The sequence below is a fragment of the Leiobunum rupestre genome, chromosome 10, assembly GCF_980474605.1.
Source record: "Leiobunum rupestre chromosome 10, qqLeiRupe1.1.hap1, whole genome shotgun sequence".
NCBI lineage: Eukaryota > Metazoa > Arthropoda > Arachnida > Opiliones > Sclerosomatidae > Leiobunum > Leiobunum rupestre.
The window spans coordinates 55,561,055-55,582,936 of NC_143393.1; the positions used below are offsets into that span (position 1 = coordinate 55,561,055).

At 34.9% G+C, this 21,882-nt stretch overlaps 1 protein-coding gene across 1 annotated transcript; it reads left to right on the forward strand.

Annotated features, from left to right (window-relative positions):
• The first annotated feature begins 6,493 nt into the window (after positions 1 to 6,493).
• On the forward strand, positions 6,494 to 21,282 carry LOC149926228 (uncharacterized). Its single transcript, XM_090161912.1, has 6 exons — positions 6,494 to 7,867; positions 12,188 to 12,639; positions 12,706 to 15,088; positions 19,974 to 20,172; positions 20,281 to 20,454; positions 20,873 to 21,282. The coding sequence occupies exons 1-6, from the start codon at positions 6,494 to 6,496 to the stop codon at positions 21,280 to 21,282; spliced, it is 4,992 nt and encodes a 1,663-aa protein (XP_090018038.1).
• Positions 21,283 to 21,882: the final 600 nt, after the last annotated feature.

A 21,882-nucleotide genomic window follows, 5' to 3' on the forward strand; every position in this document is an offset into this window, starting at 1 on the left:
CTTCTTAAAGCGCCTCCCCAACGTCAGCGGGGAAAATTCAAAAGACATAGTCGCCACGCCGAAGAACTCAACACGTTTTCCTCATTTGATGGCACCGAGAAATCCGGCGGGAAAGTCAAGCTGCCCTCAATATGAGAAAGAGCTGAAATCATACCTTGAGGAGAAGCTGTGTGATCAGGAGGAAATTCAAATATTGGACTATTGGATGATCCATGAAAAACGCTTCCCCACTCTTGCAAAACTGGTGAGGTGAGTGATGTCGATACCGGCATCCTCCGCCGATGTCGAAAGGATGTTTTCAATTGCGGGAGCCATCATGAGATATCGGCGGAGTAAAATCTCGCTCGAGCATGTAGCTCAACTGCTAACATACAGGGAATATCGGTTATTTCACCGCACGTAAGGTAAGTTGACAAATTCAAAATGAATAGACGCAAAATCTAATCACTGTCTCTCTATCTTAGGAACAATTTGACGACAGCGTACGTCGTATTTGACAAAAACAAAAGGCCTTTCTAAAGGCCATTAGAAAGTGTTCATCGTGTAAAATGCAAAATTATTGAGTTTATATTAAGCGTAGTTGTTTCGCAATTTACAGGATGAACACTTTCTAATGACGTATGAAGTTCCACGGAGGAAGGCTTTAGTTTCCGCCGTGGAGCATTAGCGGAGTTCATTGCCTCCCCGTTTGGCATATGTCGGTAACTAATTTAGGTTTCGCTATCATTGCTTAAAAAATGTGAAAACTTAATTAGGCTAAAATGACACGCTCTAAAGAAATAACGCTTCCGTTTAAGATTATTTACAGGTACGAGCAAAGAGTTCAAGATTTATTTAATTATTAAATGAACCATTATTTTCGTGGATGTAAATAGAAATAAATAACAATAATGAAATGCAACCGTATTGTTTTTGTTTTCGAATAGCCTACAATTTTAAGTTAAAACCGATTATTACCTTCCACCAGAAGTAAATAGAAGAAATGGCCCTTTTTACCTATCGTTAGTGCAAGTATTCCCTTGACCACAAACTCATTTTTGGCGGGAAATCGCGGATTAATACATTGTTTAATTTCCATTTAAATAGTAATATCATTATTTATCACGTCGAAACGATGGTAATAGTATTGAATTTAATTAGGCTTAAGTTAAACTGATGTGTCAACATTTTGCTACCGCGAAATATTGCTACTGTTGTTTAAATAAGCTTAGGTGTATATAAAAAAAGCTAAACCGCATCAAGTTGCCTTAATACTCGGCTACGTATTTATTTTTCTTTATATACTAGCTTTAATACCCGGCTTCGCCCGGGGTCTTTTTGATTTGTACGTAATAAAAGTACCGCACCATAACAAAACCGTCTTCAGAAAACTTCGTATTTTTATTTCCTTCAGACGATTCTTCCTAATAACTTTTGAGAGAGCGAACTTTGAATTTGTTCTTTAATTAGGCGACGGAAAAGCTAACTAACATTTAAAGAGACTTATTTTGTACTCCTTAACCAAACTTTATTTTATTTCTCCATTTAGGAGCGACCTAAATTTTTGAGCCCTTTCACTTGGCGCCTTTTCGAGTTTTAATTTCCACAAATGTTGAGTCCGTTGAAGAGCCCCCAAATTCGACCCCTTCTACCTGTCCGTCAATGTAGAGCCTACGGGCGACTAAGATAAGCCCTTCCCGTCAAAACCTCAAGCAAAGAGGCGAAAGTCCAAAGTCGAGTAAAATAAAACTGAATTAGATATAATAAAATTGAATTAGATTAATAACCATGTCAGGTATTTGGAATTAGGTGCGTTTAGTTGCAAATCAGGCCCTAAACATTGAGTTAAAATTTCAAAGCTCTAGAGCTAACCGTTCTCGAGTTTTTATGAACATGACATTTACAAATAACCAGAAGAAAATAGGGGGAAGTACGCTTCTAGTCAGCTTTGGAAAGGCGTCACTTTTCACGAATTTTCGTGCCAAAACGGTTTGGCGGGAAATCGCGGATGAATACATCGTTTAAAAAGTAATTTTTCTTAAATTGAACAATTGTAACATATTGCCCTTCTCATTCTCTGCTATTTGAGTTAAGGCGTATTTGCTTTCGTCGATTATAGCCGTGTTGAATCAAAACAAAAGTAGAACTACTTTTTCAGTTTGGTTTATTATGCGTAAAAAGGCGTTTTCGTGGGTCACACGACGACTTCTACGGCTCAAAGCTACCGATACGTACTTCCCCTATTTTCTTCTGAAATAACTAAATAAATAAATCTATATAAAAAAATCTGATGTTTGTATATATCTATATATATTGGTTTGTTACCTTCTATGCACGCCCAAGATAATGTCCGATTCGCCCAAAATTTGGCCTGTGGCATTGTGGCCCCTGCCGTAAGGTTTTAGGGCTGTCTTGAGATTGCTTACCTTTGTATTTTTTGAACACGGGACCAATAACCGGTGACCGCAAGACCGAAACCCGTGACATCACGCTGTCAAGAGACGCGGGTATTAAGAGACACCGGAGTTTATCTCTCTGGCTCTAATTGCCTCACTTAGCATGGCACGACCTTCGACCCTTTTCGCTTGCGTTCGTTCTCTTTTCTCAGCCCCCCACCCCTCCCCATCTGTGTCACGCAGACACCTTTGCCCGGGCCGTATTCATTCCATGCATACCCATAATTCCAACCGATACGCCATTTGATTTTAAACGCCTGCAATTTCCAATCAATCTTAGCTTCGCAAGGACAGTCACTTAAAACTGCGGGAATTAATTTAGAAAACCCATGCTTTATGTGGCGTGCTCAAGAGTTGGAGCTGCAAATAACGTGTACATACTTACTCCAAACGGAGAAACTAAAAATATTGTGTACAAAAACGCTTTATCATAATTACATCTTAAACTAATCAAAGAAATCAAATGTATGTTAATATTACAAGATATGATATTTTGCACTATTAAACGTTTGCAATTTAAAAAAATGCCTATTTACTATTTAAAAATAATTTAATTTGCATATTTAAAGTAAAGTGCATTTTGTTTCCGTTTACTAAACCCCAATTTACTCAACTAGCTGAAAGCACGGCCGGAGGCCGGGCTTCTCAGCTAGTAAATAAATAAATAAAAGGACAAACTTTAAGACTTATAGTTATAGATTGATTATATCACCGGCGTTGTGGGTTGCTCTGTATACTAAACAAACTTAACACATCAGGAGGATTGTGTGTATTCATTTTTACGGCGCCAAATGATCATTAAATTATACATACTATATTTTGAAAGCTTATATTTCAATCTACAATATGGAAAATTTAAAAAAGTGAGTATTAAGCCTGATTCCCACTTAGCGCGAAATTTAGTTTTCGTGATACGAATTGACGGTCGCGAATAAAATTTACTAAAGTGCAAAGCTACGGCAAAAAATTAATTCGTCGCGAAAATATCGAAAAGTCGTTAGTTTTCTTCGTAGACAACATTTAAAAACTACAAAGAATTTGGAGCTAAAATTTAGTTTTCTCACTAAAATTATATATGTTAATAACCTGTAAATTTTCATCAAAATTGGTTATGGTGCCGAGGGGGACTTTTTCCAAAAACGGACGATTTGACGTGGAATTACCCAATTCCAAAATTCGATGGTTTAGTAAAATAGTATAAACATGAAATTATCATTGTTTGTTTATACATAAATGTTTCCGGTGAAATCGGAACAATGAAACCATAAAGATCAAGTGAAAGTGTGAAACAACCATAGCGTTACTGGAACAAGGGGAGGGCTAACAGTACAAATAAATCGCACTTTTACATACCACCATATATAACATAATAAAAATTTGTATGATTATCATAAAAAGCATACTAAACTGATTTCCAGAGTTTTGCCCTAATTCAGGTTTCTTTCAACACCGAGACCCATAGTGCCTAAAATATGTTCAGGCCGAAATATATATTACAACTACTACCCAATGTTCTGTCAGGAAATTCGTATTAACATTTTAGAAAGTGTCATACTGGTTATGTTACTTATGATACCTCTGTAGCTAATCACTATACAACGATCAATATTAAAAATATAAATATAACAATAATGTATCTACATCTGCCTAGATATTTTTAATGTTAGAGTATACAAATCGTTGTGAAAATAATACGTAAAATAATTAAACTGATTAAAAAAATAAAATATTTTCAATGTAGGCTCGCCACCCGGTGAGCGATTTTTGAAGAAAAAACCAGCCCATTGCTCAACGTGATCAAATCCGTGGTCTACGAGCTTTCAAAATTGAAAAAGCTGCCACGCCGCTAGAGGCAGTATCGCGTAAAAGTGAGCAGGCTAGCCCGTCGATCGGCTGATCTTGCTCACCGCGTCGTGAGAGCTTTCATCTGAACAAACCGCGACGCCGCTATAGGGAGTATCACTTAAAAGTGAAAAGACTAGCCCGTCGATCGGCGGATCTCTCTCACCGCGTCGTGAACATTCAGCCGCTGAAAAGAAAATTCCGCGCTCGCCTTGAGCTTGCTCAGTTGAAGAGAGATAACATATTATCGCCTGCGTTGAGATCAGGTTCACTTGAATGCTCGCGGAAAAAATTTCTGAGCGTTCACTTTGGAAAGCTGCTCAACATTTTTGCCCACCTCTGCTATGTCCGTAGCCTCTAGGACGATCCTAGGGATGTCAGCTGGATTTTTAAAAGTTCATCTGTGGTTTTATTTTGCATTGATTTTGCGCCAGTAACGACGTCTTAGGGACGTTAATTACTATTTAATATTAAATAAAAATAATTTATTCACAGTAAATTTAAAATTTTCGGTGAAACTTTATTTAATTATTTAAAATTTGAAATACATACAATTCTGAATTACAAAAAAATATTGCAAACCATACATATTTTCTGCTATTTTAATTTTGAAAGCTATATATCAATTTATTAATGCATTTCAATAAATTATCGCTTTATAAATTTAGCTTTAAGTGAACCCTTGACTGAGATTGAAAAATAATAAAATGTAATGGACCAAAGTGAACTTTGAAAAAAGCTATCGTTCCGCTATACTTTGCAAATAGACCACCCCAAAACATACTTTTGGAGTTACAATTTGACTAAATAAACTACTGCTTTATGAATTAGGGCTTTAAGTGAACCCTTGAATGAGATTGAACAATAATAGAACCTAAAAGAAAAATAATAAAAAGTTATTTGCTAAAATGTACTTTGAAAATAGCGAATCATCCGTTCCTTTTAAAGTAACCACCCCAAAACTTACTTTTGGAGTTACAATTTGACTATATAAACTACTGCTTTATAAATTAGGGCTTTAAGTGAAGCCTTGAATGAGAGTGAACAATAATACAACCTAAAAGCAAAATAATAAAAAGTTATTGGCCAAAATGTACTTTGAAAACAGCGAATCATCCGTTCCTTTCAAAGAGACCACCCTCAAACTTACTTTTGGAGTTACAATTTCACTAAATAAACTACTGCTTTATAAATTAGGGCTTTCAGTGAACCCTTTAATGAGATTGAACAATAATACAACCTAAAAGCAAAATAATAAAAAGTTATTGGCCAAAATGTACTTTGAAAACAGCGAATCATCCGTTCCATTCAAAGAGACCCTCAAACTTACTTTTGGAGTTACAATTTCACTAAATAAACTACTGCTTTATAAATTAGGGCTTTAAGTGAACCATTTAATGAGATTGAACAATAATACAACCTAAAAGCAAAATAATAAAAAGTTATTGGCCAAAATGTATGTTAGGATTCTAAAATATGTTTATTATGTATATATAAATAGTACTTGTATAATCCGCGTGATGGCGCTGTAAACACAAATTGTTCAAGACTTAGCTACAAACGTGGGGAACAAGCACTTCTCCTGAGTGGCTTATGTTGAACAGATATAGTTTTGGTTAAACAATATTAAAGCATTATTATAGTAAAACATGAGTAATTAATTATCAAGTATATGGAACCCAAAGTTGGTAAGAACAAACCCCAACAACTGGCGACGGAGAGGATTTTTTTTTCCACCAACATCAAGAAATTTAAAGTATACTAGTAAAAGCCATTAAGCCTCAGGAGATAGTCAAAACACGTCCTAACCAAAACTAAAACAAAGATGCCGTTATTCAAACAGCAAAGGCACAAGAAGAACAATGAAATACAACAAAAGAAACAAGGTTAAACAAAGGCCAGAAAATTATCTCAAGAAAAGCTCAAGCCAAGTAAGACATTTAAAATTTATCAAGAATATCAAGTTATCAAGAACATCAAGTTATATAAAAAGAAAGAATTATCAAGTTATCAAGAATATCAAGTTATATAAAAAGAAAGAATTATCAAGTTATCAAGAACATCAAGTTATATAAAAAGAAAGAAATAGCAAGTTATCAAGAATATCAAGTTAAATGAAACTACTCAAGAATATTAAGTTATTAAATATATCAAGTCATTAAAGAATAAAACAAGACTTTCAAGTAACAAAAATAAACATCAACATTAACACTGCAATGGCTACAACATTTTTTGGAAATTTTCCACCATTTGATTTGGAAAATGACAAATGGGTTATATACATTGAACGATTAAATCAATATTTCATTGCCGCAGATATTATTGAACCTCCAGTTACAGTATCTAATAATCCCACAGTTATTGCCCGAAATCAAGCAGCTATTAATGCAATTCGAGTGAAGAAAAGAGCTCAATTATTAACATTTATGGGAACACCCATGTACACCTTATTACGAAGTTTAGTTGCACCTGATAAACCTGAAGACAAAACGTATCAAGAAATAGTTGACATTCTTAATTCCCATTTGGAACCTGAACCTCATGAAGTCGTGGAACGTGATAAGTTTTATAAAAGAAATAGAGAACAAGGTGAATCTATTGCATCGTATGTGGCAACACTAAGAAAACTCGCTGAATTTTGCAATTTCGGAAATACCTTGGATACAATGTTACGGGACCGCCTATTAAGTGGAGTTAACAATGACGCAATAAAAAGAAAGTTATTGGCTGAAAGACAATTGGATTTTCAGAAAGCTTTGGACATTGCAATTTCAGTAGAGCAAATTGCTAAAGAATCTCGTGACATTAATAATAGCAAAACAGATGATCAGCATATTAACAAGATCTCTCTCTACAAACGTAACCAACAACGACAAAACTCAACACCGAAAAATGTTAACACTTATCAGCCCAGAGGTCATAGAGGACATGGAAGATTTCAACCAAATGGTCATACATCAAGATATCACACCTTATCAAGGGGAAATTTTCAAAATCAATATTTTACTCCCAAACACACTCAAGATCATTTTTCCAACATTTCATGTATTCGCTGCGATTCTAATCAACACCCAGAATGGGAATGTTTTTACAAAGAGGCAACATGTTTTTTTTGTAACACCAAAGGACATATTGCTAAAGCATGTCGTAAAAAACGAAACAATCACGGACGAAATGGATATTCAAATAGTCAATCTCGAGGAAATCCCAGAGGACAAATGCAGTTTACTCGGGGACGGAATAGATATAACAATAACAATTCAACGAACTATGTAGATCTCACTGACAAACAATTATCAACTGATGATGACAATCAAGAATATGATCTATATCATATTGAAGACTCAAATGAATCAATACTCTCCATTGAAGAAAATGATCACGATCATACATTATCTCATATTAATGATTCACATGAAATAATACCTCCAATTAAACTTGCATGTGAAGTAAATGGAAATCGGATAATATTTGAAATGGACACCGGATCTACCTACACTTTAATATCAGATGTTCAACGACAAAGTATCAACCTACAAGAACAACTACATCCTAGTTCCTTAAGACTAAAATCTTTTTCCGGTCATAATGTAATACTTAAAGGAGGGTCATTCCATGACAAAACGCCTGCCACAGAACACCCGACCCCTTTCGATTTTGCCCAAATTTTGTATACAGGGTTTTTTGGGCCTAGGAAAACGATTTTGACAGTTTCATAACGATCGGTTCAGCCGTTTACGAGATACAGCATACGCGTTTTTTCAAAAGTACGCCTTGGTCCCCTAAATGTTTTCTACTATATCTTAAGACATAATTATCGCAAAATCATATGTAATACCTCATTTTAAAGACAATGCGCACCCTAATATGAATATTTAATCAGAGTTGTCATTTGACGTAAATGTCATTAAAATCTGGGCCTTTAAATAATTTGACCTTTGACCTTGCCCAGACACCTCAGTCGTAGGTCAACGATTTTAGCATTTTTAAAATTCCCACTATCGAATACATAATAATCACTCAAAATCTCAAAGTAATATTTGTAGTTTTCGAGATATTAATTTTTGAAATTTACCCCTCAAATTAATGAAAATGCTATTTTATACACGAAACTAGTTGACCTACTAAATAAATTAAAAATATTATTATTTTGGTAATTTTGAGTTTAGAATATCAAATACACTAATTCTTAAATTAAGTTGAGTTATTTACATATTATTTTTAGTTTTGCATGTTATCTGTAGACAGAAGACATCACTAAATTGCTTGTCCTTAGTATATTCTGGCGTTCAATATTATTGTAGCGTATCTTACTGCACCCTAAAATGGAAATGTGCTAGATATCTCAAGAAAACCCAATATTGCTCTTAGTCATATCGATTACGTTTTTAATAACGTAAAAATGTTTTAATATCTTTTTAATATATAATAGTTATAATTGAGTAGTTAAATATATTAACAGCGATAATTGAGTAGCGAAATAGAATTTATTTAACTGTATATTCTCGAACAAAGCCCTGAAATGGATCGAAATTGTTCGTTTTGGAGAGACAGTAGTAAATGTCATTTGCAAACACTTTCGAAAACAGTTGGTATCAACAACCATCTGTCCGAGGATGACAAATTAGTTCTTAGCAGCCGAACAGCTATACCTATGTCCAAAATAAGAAACATATGTCGTCACCATGAAGAACTTTTTATGAAAAGGTATTCAACGAGTCAAAAGAAGTGTATGAATCCTTTTGGGACTCACGACGCTGAAAGAAAGAGTGGACTAAAAACTATTTCATTGGATTTGTTCAAAAAATTAAAGTTACGAGGAATTGAAGTTATCGCTGGAAATAAGTTGTGCCTCCAGTGTTTTATGTCTGCTGGAAAAAAAGTAAAGGATGAACTCCAAATACAGTTGGACGTTTCAGAAGTTCACACTGCACAAGAATCACAAGAAAGCGATTCTTTTTCATTTAGTCAACCTTGTTCATCGGGAGATGCGACGCAAGACGACAAAGCTATAGCTTTAGTGGCAGTTAACGAAACTCTAATAAACTTGGGAGAATCTCCTGTTAAAAGAAGTAAGAAATATATTCAATTTGAAAGAATTTATATATGTATACATATATAAATACCTATATTTTTTAACTTTTGTACAGAAGGTTTGTCATCTCGCCAAAAAACAATTCTAAGCAGGACTAAGTTAAACGCTGTGAACAATTCATTGAAACGCAAATTAGAAGAGTCAATGGAAATTTCTCTTGATGAAACAGACGATAATATGGTTACGGACGATGTTTTTAGAAAGCTCGAAGAACATCGATTATATGAGAATATTTTGAACGAACTGAGAGAGAAATTCAATAACTCCAAGACATCATACGGCGAAAAGCTTCAGATCCTGACCTTGTCACCATTTGGAATACAACGCACAATGGAGGAATTTGGAGCACCAGAATACATGGTCAAACGAAGCAGGAATCTTAAATCTAGTCAAGGAATTCTTTCGCTACCAGAGAAACAATCGAAGGGATTAATATTGACCGAAGACGTTAAATCAAAGGTCGTTAAATTTTACGAAAATGACGATAACAGTCGTATGACACCTGGACAAAAGGAGTTTGTGTCAGTTAGAAACCACGAGACAGGTCAAAAAGAACATCATCAAAAGAGGCTTGTACTGCTGAACCTGAGAGAGCTCTATAACAAATTCAAGGAAGAGCATGATTTGACGTTAGGATTTTCGTCATTTTGTTATCTACGACCACCTTGGTGTGTATTAGCAGGTTCGTCAGGTACACATTCAGTGTGTGTCTGCACCTATCACCAAAATGTCAAGCTAATGATATCAGCTCTACCGTCTCCTTGTCCTTTAAAATGTGATATCGATTTCATGGCGCTCACCGTGTGTGACACTCAAAACAGGAATTGTATGATGAGGGTGTGCAAGGACTGTCCTGGGAAAAATGGTCTACTTGAAAATGAATATTTAACGAACCTTTTAGAAGATTTTGAAAATATAAAGTTCATGCAATGGGTGACAACTGACAGCACAAAGCTCATGACCTTGAGCGAGAATGTTGAAAACTTTTTCGACTCTTTGGCCATTAAACTACTTGAACTAACGCGTCATCATTACACATCTAAGTCGCAATCTAATTATCTTAAAAACCTCAAAAAAACTAAAACCTGGTGACGTAATTGTTCTCGGTGATTTTGCGGAGAACTATTCCTTCGTAATTCAAGACGAAGCACAAGGGTTCCATTGGGACAATTCTCAAGCGACAGTGCATCCCTTCGTAATCTACTTCAGGGTAGTCGAAAACGGAGAACTTAACCACTTAAATTTTTGTATTATCAGTGATACCAGAACACATACAACCAATACTGTTCACAGTTTTTTAACTTATCTAATTCCAAATATAAAAACACATGTTCCTAATGTTAGAAAGCTAATTTATTTTACGGATGGATGTGCTGGACAGTATAAAAACAAATACAACTTTTCTAATCTCTGTTGCCACAAACAAGATTTTGGTTTGGACGCTGAATGGCATTTTTTTGCCACATCTCATGGCAAGGGACCTTGTGACGGAATTGGCGGAACAGTGAAGCGTAAAACAGCAAGAGTCAGTCTTCAGCGACCAGTGACTGGACAGATTTTGACTCCAACAGATATGTTTAATTTCTGCCTATCAAACTTCGAAAATATCAAGTTCATCTATGTTAAAAACGAAGAAATTGAGCGACAAAAGGAACTTTTAAAAGAAAGGTTTTCTAAAGCCATAACAGTAAAAGGAACTCGAGGGTTTCATAAATTCGTTCCGAAATCGTTAAATGAAATCATGGTTTCTCCGTTATCTAATGACGATTCGCTAACCACAGTTAAGGTTTCGACTTTAGAATTGTCAGATACTCGAAATCAAGAGGCTGAAAACTTTAAAGTGGGAAATTTGGTAGCCAGCGTCTACAAAGGCCAACTTTACGTTGGATTAATTGAGGAAGTATCAGAAGAGTTTGGAGACTTCTTTGTAAACTTTTTGCGTCCCCCTGGTATTTCGGACAAATACACATGGCCCAGAAGGATCGATAGCAGTTGGGTGTCAAGTGAAAATGTTCTATGTGCAATTGAAATTCTTGTAGGTTTACCAAATTCGAAAGGCTATCAAATCAAAGAACACGATAAAAATAAAATTACCAAAGCCTTTTCCATGTATAAAGAAGTTTAAGCTGTTTTGTGTAAATAAAAAATTAATTGGTGTGTAAACTATAAAAATAAATGGTTTTGGTATTTCATTTTGTGTGTGGTGGGGTAAATTTCAAAAATTAATATCTCGAAAACTACAAATATTACTTTGAGATTTTGAGTGATTATTATGTATTCGATAGTGGGAATTTTAAAAATGCTAAAATCGTTGACCTACGACTGAGGTGTCTGGGCAAGGTCAAAGGTCAAATTATTTAAAGACCCAGATTTTAATGACATTTACGTCAAATGACAACTCTGATTAAATATTCATATTAGGGTGCGCATTGTCTTTAAAATGAGGTATTACATGTGATTTTGCGATAATTATGTCATAAGATATACTAGAAAACATTTAGGGGGTCAAGGCGAACTTTTGAAAAAACGCGTATGCTGTATCTCGTAAACGGCTGAACCGATCGTTATGAAACTGTCAAAATCGTTTTCCTAGGCCCAAAAAACCTTGTATACAAAATTTTGGCGAAATCGAAAGGGGTCGGGTGTTAAAATTAAAAAAAACTAGGTCGTTTTGTCATGGAATGACCCAGGAATAATGTCTGTCAACGTCAAATACAATAACAAAACATTAGAGTTACCACTTTTGGTATATGAAGGCTCTGGAAGGAATTTAATAGGCAGAAACTGGATCTTTTCCCAATTCAACATTTTACAGAGGCCTGATAGTCAAGTTTTGTACCTCCAGTCATCACAAGATCGTTTGAATGGAATTCTTGAAAGACACAAAGCAGTATTCCAACCAACAAAAGGACATATTAAAGGAGTTAAAGTTAAACTTCATATTCGCAAGGATGCTCCTACTCCAAAATTTTGGAAAGCTCGATCGATACCCTATCATCTTAAAGCAAAAGTAGAAAATACATTACAGCAAATGCAAAATGATAATATTATTTATCCAGTTCCATTTGCTGATTATGCAGCCCCAATAGTTCCGGTTCTCAAACCAGATGGCACTGTACGTGTATGTGGAGATTTTAAGGTGACAACAAACCAAATTTTAGACACTGAAAAGTATCCTTTACCCAAGGTGGACGATATATTTTCAAAACTTCATGGATGCACAGTATTTAGTAGACTTGATTTAAAAAATGCATACAATCAGCTTGCGTTAGATGAGTAGTCGCGAAAGCACGTTATTATTAATACTACTAAGGGATTATTTGAACATACAAGTCTACCATTTGGCATTGCTTCAGCCGCAGCTATATTTCAACGATATATTGAATCTTTATTGACGAATCACAATACTGCCTCCCCTTTCCAAGACGATATCATTATTGGTGGAAAGTCTATTAATGATCATTTGGATAAATTGGAATCCTTATTCAAAGAATTGGATGACCATAATGTAAAGTTAAATAGGGCGAAATGTGAATTTTTAAAGGATTCTATAGAATTTTTGGGTTATCGTTTAGATAAAGATGGTATTCATCCACAGTTATCCAAAGTTCAAGCTATTCAAGACGCACCAATACCACAGAATGTTGAACAATTGAGATCATTTTTAGGGCTTATTAATTATTACTCTAGATTCATTCCAAATTCTTCAACCTTATTGGCACCTTTCAATAATCTTCTTCATTCTAATGTAAAATATATTTGGACACCTCAACATCAAGAACTTTTTGACAGAGCAAAGCAAATGATCCAATCTTCACGAATTTTAATTCATTTTGATCCCGCAAAAGATGTAATTTTAGCCTGTGATGCCTCACCAATAGGTGTAGGTGCGGTTATTTCGCACAAAATAAATGGTCAAGAACGACCAATAGCTTTTGCTTCTCGTACGCTAACTCCTACTGAACAAAAATATACTCAAATCGAAAAAGAGGCCCTTTCCATCATATTTGGTGTTCAACGTTTTAGAGATTACCTTTTAGGAAAACGAATTACGTTAATAACTGATCATAAACCTTTGATTGTAATTTTTGGACATCACAAACCCATACCAGCTACAACAGCTTCTAGACTTCAACGATGGCAACTTATTTTATCGGGTTTTGATTACAACATTGTTTATAGGACTGGTATTGAAAATGCAAATGCAGATGCTATGAGCCGTCTTCCTTTACAAACACCAAGTTTTAAAGTTCCTGTACCACCAGAACTTGTTTTATTACTCAGCCCACTTTCTGATTTTCCGATCAATGTACCCTTAATGGCTGAGGCTACAGATCACGACCCTGTGTTATCTCAAGTCAAGAAATTCACATTGGAAGGTTGGCCGTTGAAAAATAATAAAATTTCACCCGAACTAAAATTGTATCATCAACGTTCAACTGATATTACCTTAATAGACAACGTTTTGATCATCGCAAACAAAGTTATCGTTCCTAAATCCTTACAAGAAAGTATATTATCTGAACTTCATAGCACACATCAAGGTGTTCGCTCAATGAAAGAGTTGGCAAGGTCAAAAGTGTGGTGGCCAACACTTAATACAGAAATAGAAAGAACATCTCAAGACTGCCAAATTTGTAGAGCACTCGCTCCTATGCCACACAAACAATTTTCAAAATGGCAACCTGAAAATGCTCCATGGAAAAGGGTCCACGTGGATTTTGCTGGCCCTATTAACAATCAATATTTATTAATCACTGTAGATTCTTTTTCCAAATGGATGGAAATTGATATAACAAAATCTACTACTACATCTGAAGTAATTCAATGCTTACATTCCCACATGGCAAGATTTGGCATAATACCAAGTTTAGTTACGGATAATGCAACTTGTTTCACAAGTATGGAATTTAAGAATTTTACAGCTCAAAATGGGATAAAACACGTCACCATAGCGCCTTACAATCCAGCTTCCAATGGACAGGCTGAGCGTTCGGTTCGCACTGTTAAGACAACTCTCAAAAAGCTAAATGGTGAAACCACTCCTGAAATTGACTTCATACATACTGGATTCAACAAATTCAAAACAGGTTCTCTTCAGCAACGTATCAACCGAATTTTGATTAACTATCGTCGAACTCCTGTGAATAATGGACTTTCACCAGCTGAGAAAATGCTAAATAGACCTATTTTGACTCGTTTAGATCTTTTTAATCCTACCGCTAATCCCAAGCGATTTTGCAACGCTTCTTGCTCAAATAAAGAGTTACCAACCATTTCTTCAAAAGTGTACATTCGAGATTATAGTACCAATGCCAACAGAAGTGTTATTAAATGGATACCTGGCACCATCATACGCCAGATAGGCAACATCATGTATGAAATACAGACTTCAAATGGACTACAACGTCGACATAGGAACCAAATACGATTTCATCGGGACTATCCATCCAAGCTTCATTCAACTGATCGTAATCGCTACTCAGTTTCAGTTCATAAGCCACATCAACAACCTCAATCCCAACATCCAGTCATATTTTTTAGACCGCAACAAGTTCCTCCTCCTGCTTGTTCATCTCCTTTACAACAATCTCCCTCACGATTCAATTCCAACAGACCTCCACATTCCGCTATTCAATATCGCATGGACTTTTTACCACAATCACCACCTACTCCGAGACGATTTCTCCAACCACACAACACTGCAAACAATGCTGTACCACCACGACGTTCTACCAGACTCAAGAAACCCCGTACCCTAATGGACATTTAACTACAAACATCCTTCTTTTTAAACTAAAAAAAAAAAAAAAGGTGATGTTAGGATTCTAAAATATGTTTATTATGTATATATAAATAGTACTTGTATAATCCGCGTGATGGCGCTGTAAACACAAATTGTTCAAGACTTAGCTACAAACGTGGGGAACAAGCACTTCTCCTGAGTGGCTTATGTTGAACAGTTATAGTTTTGGTTAAACAATATTAAAGCATTATTATAGTAAAACATGAGTAATTAATTATCAAGTATATGGAACCCAAAGTTGGTAAGAACAAACCCCAACAATGTACTTTGAAAACAGCGAATCATCCGTTCCATTCAAAGAGACCACCCTCAAACTTACTTTTGGAGTTACAATTTCACTAAATAAACTACTGCTTTATAAATTAGGGCTTTAAGTGAACCCTTTAATGAGATTGAACAATAATACAACCTAAAAGCAAAATAATAAAAAGTTATTGGCCAAAATGAACTTTGAAAACAGCGAATCGTCTGTTCCATTCAAAGAGACCACCCTCAAACTTACTTTTGGAGTTACAATTTCACTAAATAAACTACTGCTTTATAAATTAGGGCTTTCAGTGAACCCTTTAATGAGATTGAACAATAATACAACCTAAAAGCAAAATAATAAAAAGTTATTGGCCAAAATGTACTTCGAAAACAGCGAATCATCCGTTCCTTTCAAAGAGACCACCCTCAAACTTACTTTTGGAGTTACAATTTCACTAAATAAACTACTGCTTTATAAATTAGGGCTTTAAGTGAACCCTTTAATGAGATTGAACAATAATACAACCTAAAAGCAAAATAATAAAAAGTTATTGGCCAAAATGTACTTTGAAAACAGCGAATCATCCGTTCCATTCAAAGAGACCACCCTCAAACTTACTTTTGGAGTTACAATTTCACTAAATAAACTACTGCTTTATAAATTAGGGCTTTCAGTGAACCCTTTAATGAGATTGAACAATAATACAACCTAAAAGCAAAATAATAAAAAGTTATTGGCCAAAATGTACTTCGAAAACAGCGAATCATCCGTTCCTTTCAAAGAGACCACCCTCAAACTTACTTTTGGAGTTACAATTTCACTAAATAAACTACTGCTTTATAAATTAGGGCTTTAAGTGAACCATTTAATGAGATTGAACAATAATACAACCTAAAAGCAAAATAATAAAAAGTTATTGGCCAAAATGTACTTTGAAAACAGCGAATCATCCGTTACATTCAAAGAGACCACCCTCAAACTTACTTTTGGAGTTACAATTTCACTAAATAAACTACTGCTTTATAAATTAGGGCTTTCAGTGAACCCTTTAATGAGATTGAACAATAATACAACCTAAAAGCAAAATAATAAAAAGTTATTGGCCAAAATGTACTTTGAAAACAGCGAATCATCCGTTCCATTCAAAGAGACCACCCTCAAACTTACTTTTGGAGTTACAATTTCACTAAATAAACTACTGCTTTATGAATTAGGGCTTTAAGTGAACCCTTGAATGAGATTGAACAATAATAGAACCTAAAAGCAAAATAATAAAAAGTTATTGGCCAAAATGTACTTCGAAAACAGCGAATTATCCGTTCCTTTCAAAGAGACCACCCTCAAACTTACTTTTGGAGTTACAATTTCACTAAATAAACTACTGCTTTATAAATTAGGGCTTTCAGTGAACCCTTTAATGAGATTGAACAATAATACAACCTAAAAGCAAAATAATAAAAAGTTATTGGCCAAAATGTACTTCGAAAACAGCGAATCATCCGTTCCTTTCAAAGAGACCACCCTCAAACTTACTTTTGGAGTTACAATTTCACTAAATAAACTACTGCTTTATAAATTAGGGCTTTAAGTGAACCCTTTAATGAGATTGAACAATAATACAACCTAAAAGCAAAATAATAAAAAGTTATTGGCCAAAATGTACTTTGAAAACAGCGAATCATCCGTTCCATTCAAAGAGACCACCCTCAAACTTACTTTTGGAGTTACAATTTCACTAAATAAACTACTGCTTTATAAATTAGGGCTTTCAGTGAACCCTTTAATGAGATTGAACAATAATACAACCTAAAAGCAAAATAATAAAAAGTTATTGGCCAAAATGTACTTCGAAAACAGCGAATCATCCGTTCCTTTCAAAGAGACCACCCTCAAACTTACTTTTGGAGTTACAATTTCACTAAATAAACTACTGCTTTATAAATTAGGGCTTTAAGTGAACCATTTAATGAGATTGAACAATAATACAACCTAAAAGCAAAATAATAAAAAGTTATTGGCCAAAATGTACTTCGAAAACAGCGAATCATCCGTTCCTTTCAAAGAGACCACCCTCAAACTTACTTTTGGAGTTACAATTTCACTAAATAAACTACTGCTTTATAAATTAGGGCTTTCAGTGAACCCTTTAATGAGATTGAACAATAATACAACCTAAAAGCAAAATAATAAAAAGTTATTGGCCAAAATGTACTTCGAAAACAGCGAATCATCCGTTCCTTTCAAAGAGACCACCCTCAAACTTACTTTTGGAGTTACAGTGTCGTATTTTGGATTGGTCATAGCTGGGCTATATGGACCATGCAGGGACGTCCTAGGGACGATTTGTGTTTTCTGGGTACTGATCAAGTGATTATCTTTCCCATAGACAATGAGAGATGTCATACTAATTTTTATCATTGAGGCACCTATTTCAAAATTTTATTAAACGGTAAAGCTCTTAATAATTGACAATAGTTAACCATGATTAAAATAATAATTGATACTTTATAATTAATTTACTGGGAATTTTTGATACTGCAGCTCTTAACGAGTTACATTCATGCGTGTGAAGGCATAAATTTTTAAAAGTGAAATAAAATTAATTAAAAAAAATTATGGTTATTTTAATATTTTAATAAACAATGTACACATTATTAAAAGCAGCGCAACCAAATAAACCATTAACTTTAATAATAATAGTTAGTTCTATGTGATAATTAACATTAAATATGTAAATACTAATCGATCCAGAATGATTTATTATTTGAAAAGTTGTATAATTTAGCTATTACCGTATACGTACAGGGGTGCAAAGGCTTAAGTTTTTAAATGTTGATTGCAATTAATTTATGGTTATTTTATTGTTGTAAATAATTCTTTATGTATAATAAAATGCACCACAACCAAATATATTTACAAATAATACATTTATTAAAACTGAGAAGATTTAAAACTTTTAAATTTTATTATCAAACTTTGGAACAGGGTTGCTCATGAGCTTCCCAGACAATAAGTAAAGCCGTCATGTCAAAAATGTTTCAATAAAGCAAAGCCTTCGGTAGAATTTTACCTACTGTCGAGTAAACCATGCAATGTATTGGGATTTTGAAGTGTTTTATATTTTAAGTTGACAGTAATAACAAACCCGTTAAGATATCGCTAGCCTCCCTAATACTGAATCTTGGGCATGAAAATCACTTAAAATATGAAATTGGTAAAAAAAGCTTACGTTTTTGATAGCATAAATAGTGCTTTCAAAGTCTATGGAGAAGCATGTTGGCCCCTTATCGAGTGACGTCTAAAATAATTTGTCGAAAAGTTAATTTAGAAGAAACGACCTATGGACTGTGCAAAGGATGATAAAATACGCGAATAAGTAGATAAGTACCTTTTAATTATGGACTAATCTACTTATTCACAGTACATAGGTTGTTTTTTCTAACTTAACTTTTCGTATATACCACACTCCCCCTTTCCGGCTTTCCGTTGCTATGGAAAGCCTTTTGAAATTTTTAATGTTTAGTCTTAGATTCTCTTTTCCATATAACAGTCGCCAGCCAGATTTCCCGCTCGGTACTGATGAGTTCCAAATAGAACGAAACTGGTCTACCGTTGGAATTTCTGGCTATTATATTCAGTTTTTATGTAGTTTTTTACTCGAAGTTTGCTCGAAGACCCATTGGTACGAGTTATTTGTAAGTTTTTAAATATCTTCCCTTTTAATTATGGACTAATCTACGTATTCGCGTATTTTATCAAGATAATTTGTTGTTTCGCGGAGATTTATACGGAGGTATAGTCTGTATAGAATCTTAGCTTCCACTATATTATTGATCTTCACCACTGTTATATATGTATAAATTCATGTAAATGTTTCAGAGATTACGCCATTCTCCAGCTTTTAATCCCCTGCCGCTGGAGAACGCTCGTCCTAAATTAAATCAGTTGTTCATCTCTCGTACTCGGTGCATGTAGGTTATTTTAATACACATATTTTCTTCTTAAATATAGTAAGTCCTGAAGATATTAAAGACAAAGTATATAACAACCACCACTACCACCACATCAGCAGCCTCGTTACACAACTGGGTTTTTTGCTCGGATAAGTAATTTTTTTCAAAAACTATGCTATCTAGAAAGTTTAAATTTTTTAGTGTACGTTATCCATAGCGGTTGGCACTCGTTAGCCAAATTTCATCGAAATCGAAAAATATTTCACGTTCTTTGAAAATTTAATTTTTCACCGTTAGGTATTACATGAATATTATTAGGGATAAACTTGAAGAGCGTCATCGAAGACGTAAAATTATTGTTGGCGCCTGAAAAACAAAAGAGCTTATTTCACCGAAAAAACACGACTTGAAAAAGTGAAAAGTTGGGCAAGCTATAAGACGTTATCTCAATTTCCAATATTTTAGTTGTTTTAAAGATTTTTTTCATTTCCTAAACGTTTCTCAAAATTTGCAACACTGTCTCAATTGACCAGCGGTTACGATAGAAATTCGTGAAATGATTGTTATCTGTGATAACGTGTTATAATCTTAGGGATATTCAACGGCTCAAAAAAGGGACGCGGCCCCTTTCGCCAAGCGACGATTTGCGGCAAAGCAGTGTTCACAGGAGATGTTTACATTTTCATTAGCTGTGGATCGAATACTTTCCCAATTGTTGAAAAGTACATATTTTTTGCAGAGAAAGATACCGCCTGGAGAAGTCGATAGCAAAATAGACCCAAGGTTTAAAGGTCAGTACAAAAATTTAAATTTATTTAGAATAAAAAGGCAATGCACGCTGTGTTTTACATCATTGTGATAATTTGTCATTAAAATAACTCCTCAATGATCCCGAGAAGATCGTAAGGAACTAGTTGTCATTTACTACGGAGAAGGGGGAAGAAATCTAAGACGAGTGAGTGAGGTCTTAGAACAACGACACCCGGATAAAAGACCCTCCATAAATACAGTGAGGCGAGCTGTGAATGACTTTCAGCAGTATGGTAATGTTGAAACTATGTTTCGTGGACTTGGTCAGCGTCATTTCGACTTTGAAAATACAGTGTAGCGTATTTGGCCGCGGCCAGTACGGATTTGGGTGGCAGTAAAACTTGCGTCTGGAAAATATTAAAAAGACATAAGTACCATCCATAGAGAGCTTCACTTCATCAATGTTTATTAGATGGATACGCTGAAAGACGGCTTGAATTTTGCCACTAGCTGTTTAATTCGGTGGCTGAGAACCCTCAATTTATCCGTAACGTGTTATTTTCGGATGAAGCTTCCTTTTCAAGAGACGGGCCTTACAATCACTTTTGGCAAGACGAAAATCCACACTGAGGTTTTGAACACCGTCTTCAATTACAATTTGGCCGCTTAAACGTTTGGGTTGGTCTTGTAGGAAACCGTCTAATTAGTCCAGTATTTTTCTCTCGAAATCTGTCTGGTTAGAGTATTTTGATTTCTTACGAAACGAACTGCAAGATCATCTTGATGAACTGCCACTAGCCCAACGAGCCAGACTGTGGTTTCAACAAGACGGCGCCCCACCTCATTACCCCAGATACGTAAAATATATCCGGGACAATGAATTTCCACAACGATGGTTATGGAAAATCGGTCCGGTACGCTGGCCAGCAAGGTCTCCAGATCTGACGATGTTGGGCTTTTTCCTTTGGGGCTTTATTAAAGGAAGAGTATACGCCACTCTTGTTGAATCGCTAGAAGAACTACGTCAACGAATTAATATCGCTTGCCGGGAAGTAACGCCGGAAATGATTCAAGGTGCTTTTCACAACATGATTGTTCGCGCTCAAGCCTGCATCGAAGTCATTGGCAGAATATTCGAACCACACCCTTGAATTTCGTTTGTCATTTTGCAAATGGTTAAATAAAATTTGTCGATTTTCCTGAAAAATTTAAATATTTTTCCAATTTACGTAATGTAAATTATCTAAGCTCATTTCGCCATTGTCTCCTCGATTTTAATATGGTGTTTATTGAATTGAACAAAAGTTTTTCAACTTGTGACTTTTATAAAGATATCCTACTGTACTTATGGAAATTGAGAACTAATTTTAGCTAGCCCAACTTGTGACTTTTTCAAGTCGTGTTTTTTCGGCGCATATTTCTACGTTTTCGAAGATGCTCTACAAGTTTCTCATTGACAATTTTAATGTAACATCTAACGGTGCAAAATTAAAGTTTCAAAAAAACGTGAAAATATTTTACGATTTCGATGAAATTTCGCTAACGAGTGTCCCCGCTGTGGATAACGTATACTTAAAATTTCAACTTTCAAGATAACATAGTTTTTGAAAAAAAATCACTTTTCCGAGCAAAAAAACACCCGGTTTACTGGATGAACACGCTGAAAATTCCAGGCACAACTTTCAATGGTAAATAGCATGATGCGCGCGGCGAAGTCTATTTCTCATCCAAATCGAGATATCAATCATTTT

Coding starts and splice junctions, on each gene's coding strand:
- LOC149926228 (XM_090161912.1), top strand. CDS start 6,494: ATGGCTACAACATTTTTTGGAAATTTTCCACCATTTGATTTGGAAAAT. Junction 7,868..12,187: donor AATCTTTTTCCGGTCATAAT/GTAATACTTAAA, acceptor AACATTTTACAG/AGGCCTGATAGTCAAGTTTT. Junction 15,089..19,973: donor ACAACACTGCAAACAATGCT/GTACCACCACGA, acceptor TTATAATCTTAG/GGATATTCAACGGCTCAAAA.